Source organism: Cynara cardunculus (assembly GCF_001531365.2).
Source record: "Cynara cardunculus var. scolymus isolate 2C chromosome LG 7, CcrdV1, whole genome shotgun sequence".
Classification (NCBI taxonomy): domain Eukaryota; kingdom Viridiplantae; phylum Streptophyta; class Magnoliopsida; order Asterales; family Asteraceae; genus Cynara; species Cynara cardunculus.
In genome coordinates, this window is record NC_037534.1 from 1,064,166 (window position 1) to 1,069,744 (window position 5,579).

At 35.8% G+C, this 5,579-nt stretch overlaps 1 protein-coding gene across 3 annotated transcripts in view; it reads right to left on the minus strand.

The window, feature by feature from the left end:
• Window positions 1-723: 723 nt before the first annotated feature.
• The window catches only part of LOC112515971 (uncharacterized protein Mb2253c-like), a 10,882-nt gene continuing 6,026 nt past the window's right edge, over window positions 724-5,579 (minus strand). For all 3 annotated transcript variants that reach the window (XM_025122959.1, XM_025122960.1, XM_025122961.1), the window contains 5 exons: window positions 5,350-5,442; window positions 5,104-5,247; window positions 3,269-3,376; window positions 1,950-2,001; window positions 724-1,011 (listed from right to left, as the gene is read on the minus strand). In XM_025122959.1, coding sequence (XP_024978727.1) covers window positions 977-1,011; window positions 1,950-2,001; window positions 3,269-3,376; window positions 5,104-5,247; window positions 5,350-5,442 — 432 coding nt within the window. In that variant the 3' untranslated portion in view covers window positions 724-976. The remainder of the gene's footprint in view (window positions 1,012-1,949; window positions 2,002-3,268; window positions 3,377-5,103; window positions 5,248-5,349; window positions 5,443-5,579) is intronic.

A 5,579-nucleotide genomic window follows, 5' to 3' on the forward strand; every position in this document is an offset into this window, starting at 1 on the left:
ACCTGTTTTCGTGAGACCCGTGAGACCAACATTTCACACTTGAAACTTCACAGCAAAATGCTGTGAAGGTAACTTTTTAAAACCTTCACAGTGTTTTTGCTGTGAAGGTTCGACTTTTTTTAAACCTTCACAGCGTTTTTGCTGTGAAGTTTATGTGTAAAAATGTGGTATCACGAGTCTCACGAAAACATGCTGGTCTCACGTGAACCCAACCCTATATATATATATATATATGTATATGTATGCATATCTATATGTATATATGTCAAGTTCAGAGAAAAATCGCAAAAGAAATACTCTAATAACCGTTCATTTGGACAATATCCATATATACACATGATTTGTGTAAACTGTAAAGGTATGTAAAAAGTTATCGAATACAATTAAAACTGACCGACCATAATCAGATATTCAATTGTAATTGGATCTAATCATATTCAAAAGTTCAACATCCCCAATTACATGAGTTGGTTTTTAGATGACAATCCAAAATCCAATAATATTAAACCAATCCAATCCAAAATGGTCCAAAAGAAATAGGATCGTGAGGATTCTAAAAGCAAATATGCGGATTAACGTGTTATGGGAATTATATACCTCATAAAGCTTCGATTAATGATATCAACCAGATCAAAAACTATCAGATTTACGAGTTGTATCGGATTCAACTGTTGTATGTACATTTTTTACGTTACTAAATCAAACAAACCCAGTAAATTTGATGCAGTATGGAGTCTGAAAAGGATAAGATGTACACAGTCTCTACACCAAAGTAGAGAGCGGTTTCGAATAAAAACCCATTGGCATGCATTAACAAAAGTTTTTTGAGCTAAAAATTGCAGTGTGGTACTGCACATAGTTGCATCAAGGCACATGCAATTGGATGTCGAATTACGTTCTAAAAAACCCGAAAGTAAGTTGCTCGATTGTAATCAACACGAAAGTTGCAAATCAACATTTAGGAAAGGGGTTCGAACTATCTTCTATCAACTTCGTCTTGAATCTCACCACCTGCACCGATAAAGGATGGTTTACGAAGCCTCCAAAACACATTATTATACAAAATCATAAACTAAATCAAACGAGTCTAATATATCCCATCCGGAAAGAGGTGGCATATCAAAGCATCTCCAACAGATTCTCTGAAAATGGAGAAATAAAATTCAAAATATCTATAAAAAATACATTAAATTACAAGAATTTCTCCATTTTTGAGATAACAAAATTGAATATATTATTAAAATATTCCATACATTTAATAAAATATTATTTCTTTTTCCTAAATGGTTTTTTATTGGTGGGAATATAATAAAAATATCACTTTTATGGTAATCATTTTTGAGTTCTTCAAATTTGGAAATTTTCACTCTCCTTTACTTTCTCCATTTTAGAGAATCTGTTGGAGCAAAAAAAATTTTTTGGAGAATCTGTTGGAGATGGTCAGAGTGTTGGATCCAGAAATTTTGGTGATGGGAGGATATAATTCTATTAACACAATATAATGTAAAAAACAAGACATTTATATACAGAAATATTATATTGAAGATAAAAAGGGGTTAATTTTTTTATAGGGGTCAAAACAATGCATCTATATTTTGAAAAAAGAACTTCAAAAAAATTCCTGAAACTTCATGGGGGGCAGCTAAGAGCAGATTCTTCAAAATAGAGAATCAAAGGTCAAAATCTTCTAAGAAAATTTATATTCATCTCCAACGGTTTCTCCATTTTGAAGAAGATGGGAATCTCTTAGGAGCAAGAATTCCTAAATCTCAACTTTGGAGAATCTGTTGGAATGGAGATGCTCTTAACTGCCCACTTTGCCTTTAGATATGCAAATGTGGGATATATGCAAACTTGTCATCAACCTCAAATAGTGACAGGTTGTTTCCATGAGTTATTGTACAAAACCATATGGTACAAAAAAGGAAAAGGTGTGGAGCCATTCTTACTCTGGAGATGTACAGCCAGGTTGGCTTGAGCATCAGCTTCAGAGTTGTATTCCTAAGAATTCCAAAAGTTAGTAAAAGGCAATTTACGTATACACAAAATTATGTTACTTAGGGGACGTTTACCAAACGCTTACTGAGTACACACTTAACAGGTGTTCCTTACATTACCGAGTGATCATGACAAGGAAATCTTACCCGGTAAGTGAGGGAGAGCTTACTGGTTGGCGCTTACCTACAATCCATTTTGATGACCAAAAATGCTACCCGGTAAGTGTTTGGTAAAAATGGCCCCTTAATGAGAGAACAACATGGTCACAAGTCATGACATGGGTTGATGAACAATTGAACACATCAAATAAACTGCAAGATTATTCCGTTCATTGGTTGCCACAGACTGTATAGATGGCAATACTGCCAAAAAAGCGAAGATTTGTTTCCAAAAAGCTGTTCATTAAGTAACCATATGCGCTGTCACAATTATAACTTTCTTAGACAAATGTCAGCCCTAAGGGTGCGTTTGGTATGCAGACGAAACTGGATGGGTGAGAGTGAGATAAGCAGGTGAAAGAATTGCGGAAGGTTTTAGGGTTCTAATCTAACATGGGTAGTTTAGTAATTTACCAATCTTGTCCCGTATCTCTTAGTTTGGTCCACCTATTTTGGTGGGACAAAAAATATTTACCAATCTTGTTCCACTTCTGTCCCAGTCAGTCATGTCATGTTCCAGTCTAATGTTCCGCAAGTTTTTGTGTTGTCTGGGCCCACGTACCAAACACACCCAAATTGAACTAGAACGCTACAGAATTGAAAGGATCAGAATGGTTCCGTGTACCATACATGACCCATTACCATCTCCAGTAACTGCTCGTATATGGCAAGCATTTTAAAATTAGGAGTGATGACTTGCTTTACTACAAGTCATGCATCAGTTTTACGACTAGAAGTGACCATTTGCGGGCTTGGGTGGACAATGGGCTGGGCTGGGCCAACCCTGTTTCTGTCCAATAGACCTAACATATAGAAAAACCAAAGCCCTTTTTTTAGGCTTGATAACTTGCCCATGCCCACCCTATAAACGAGCTGGGCTTTCACACAGACTAATGGACCTAAAAAGTATTTTATCTTTTTAAAAAAGAACATATGTCAACATTTTACATGGGACTAACAGGTCGTCCTGTCTATGAACAACTCTATTTAAGACTAGTTGACTACAGTAGGTAGAGTAGACGATTCAGAGGACTAGAAAGTATATGAACATTTTAAGGATCGGCAAACGGGTCTTGTACATTGTTTAATGAAAGTATGATAGAAATGCGTACCCTTTCAATATGACAAATTTGGAAGGATAGGAACCTATCCTTGAGCTCCTTCGCCACTTTGCACAAGTCGGTCATGTTTTGGGTTTTGGTCTTCCACAAACCATTAACCTGTTTCGTCAAAATTGTGTTCAAAACATTATCAGTTACCACTGTCAAGATACCACGTCAGAACTGTAGAATTGAGATTTGAGAGAAATAGAAACAAGCACAATGGCACAGGCCAAAAGCATCGAGTCAGAGCATCTCCAACGGAGTCTCTAAAATAGAGAAGTGGGGGTTTTGCTCTCTATTTTGTTCCACAGATTCTCTATGCTGTTCTCTAAAATAAAAACATTAAAAAAAAACTCCAAGTTTAGAGAATTCTCTAAGAGACTGTTTGTTAGCAGCTTAATGGGACTCGCAGCTTATTCAGTAAGCTATATATACATGATTGTTTGATGGTAACTTGATGATAAAGAAAGTGGCTTATTCAATAAGCTTTTAGGGGGGAACTTTATGCAGGAAGCCAAGTTTTTTCCAAACATGTTCGGATGTCCCTCCCAATTAAAAAACAAGCTCCTTTCATCTAAGAAAAAACCATCCAAACAAAAACCTTCCCAATCTATACAAAAAGATAAATCCACACGGACATCTTTGTCCATACAAAACTTAATGGAAAACCAACCAAACGGCCCCTAAAACTTGATGTGAGGAGAGAGAAATGATTTTTTTATTCATTCCCACCAATGAGATTGGTTTATTATTATTTTATAAAGTTCTTCTAAAAAGTGTATTGGGATGATAAAATTATAGAATATTTTAATAATATAAATAGTGTTGAAATCTCTAAATAGAGAATCTGTTGGAGTTGAATGTAATTCTTTTTAGAATTTTAACTTTTAGTTCTCTACTTTAGAGAAATTATAGAGATTCTGTTGTAGTTGCTCTCAAGAACAAATCAATGCTTGCAGGCAATTTAAAGAACCATCCCAAATATGAGATGATGAATACTACTAGCCCTCCATCGTGCATTATCAAACATATACACGTAATCTCTTTCCACAAATTAAGCGTAGCATAAAAAAGTGTCTAAGATAATACATTCTAGGCTCATCCAACTATTTCAAAAAGGTATGTATGTGCTATAATTTAAAGGCTATGTTTGGCAAACTAGCTAATAAGCTAGTTGTTGGCTGATAACTAGTCATGTTGGTAAAATGTAAAACAACCAAAAAGGATATATTGAAAAATTAATTGGTAAATAATGTAAAACAACCTAATTTGTCGATGTTATTTATTATTATTTCCGAATTCATATTATAGTCCGTTCACTGAACCTTGTGCTCAGCCGTGTTTCTTGTTTTCTGACACGGCAAACTCCAAGTGACACTGATAGAGATGAGACTTGAGATCGAGCATGCGACTTTTGGAGTTCTCGGACTCGCCTTAAGATGTAAATGTTCTAAGTTTATATTTACTCTTTGAAATGTAATATTTTGGGTCGTAAAGCATGCCTTGGAAGTTGTAATTTGGAGTTTTTAGTAGCTCTGAATTAGTTGTGTATTTATGTTGTCCCATTAGTGACATCGCCCCGTTCTGAACCACATGAATGGGGGATGTTACAAAATATATCCCACCCGGAGGTGGGGTCTTGGAGGGTGGGATGTATGTAGATTTGACCTCTACCCTCAGATAGTAGAGAAAATATGCAAAATAAATAGAAAGTTCGTAAGCAAGTTCGCAAAATAAATAGAAAGCTTCCCCAAAAGAATTAGGGGAAATAGCAAAAGGTGATGGTGCGGAAAAGAAGAAACTGAAACAAGAAAGCAAGAAAATCGAGTTAGAAGAACATGTACCTGCATACAAACAAGCTTAGAGTCTCCTTGCACACGAATATGCCTATATCCTTTCTCAAGAGCATACCGCAATCCTAAAATCACAGCTCGATATTCAGCAACATTGTTGGTTGCGATGCCCAGACCTTCACGGAGACGATAAACCTGCAAATTTCAAAATCAGAGAGCCCAAAGCTAGAGAGACCAATGCTACAAGATATTCTAAATGATGAGTGTCTGATACTATTTAAGTTGAGTAGCTCATACCAGAGTTCCATCTACTGCACGTAGGACAGCCCCAGCACCCGCTGGTCCAGGGTTTCCTTTTGCTGCGCCATCGAACTCAAGAATACAGGAGCACTAAGGATGAAGTAAAAAATAGTTATCTAACGTGAGCAGAATACAGTAAAGCAGACGGATTTCTGAATAGAAAGAGGCAGTGGATGCTGTAAAAAAAAAATATATATATATATGTATGTATATATATATATATATAT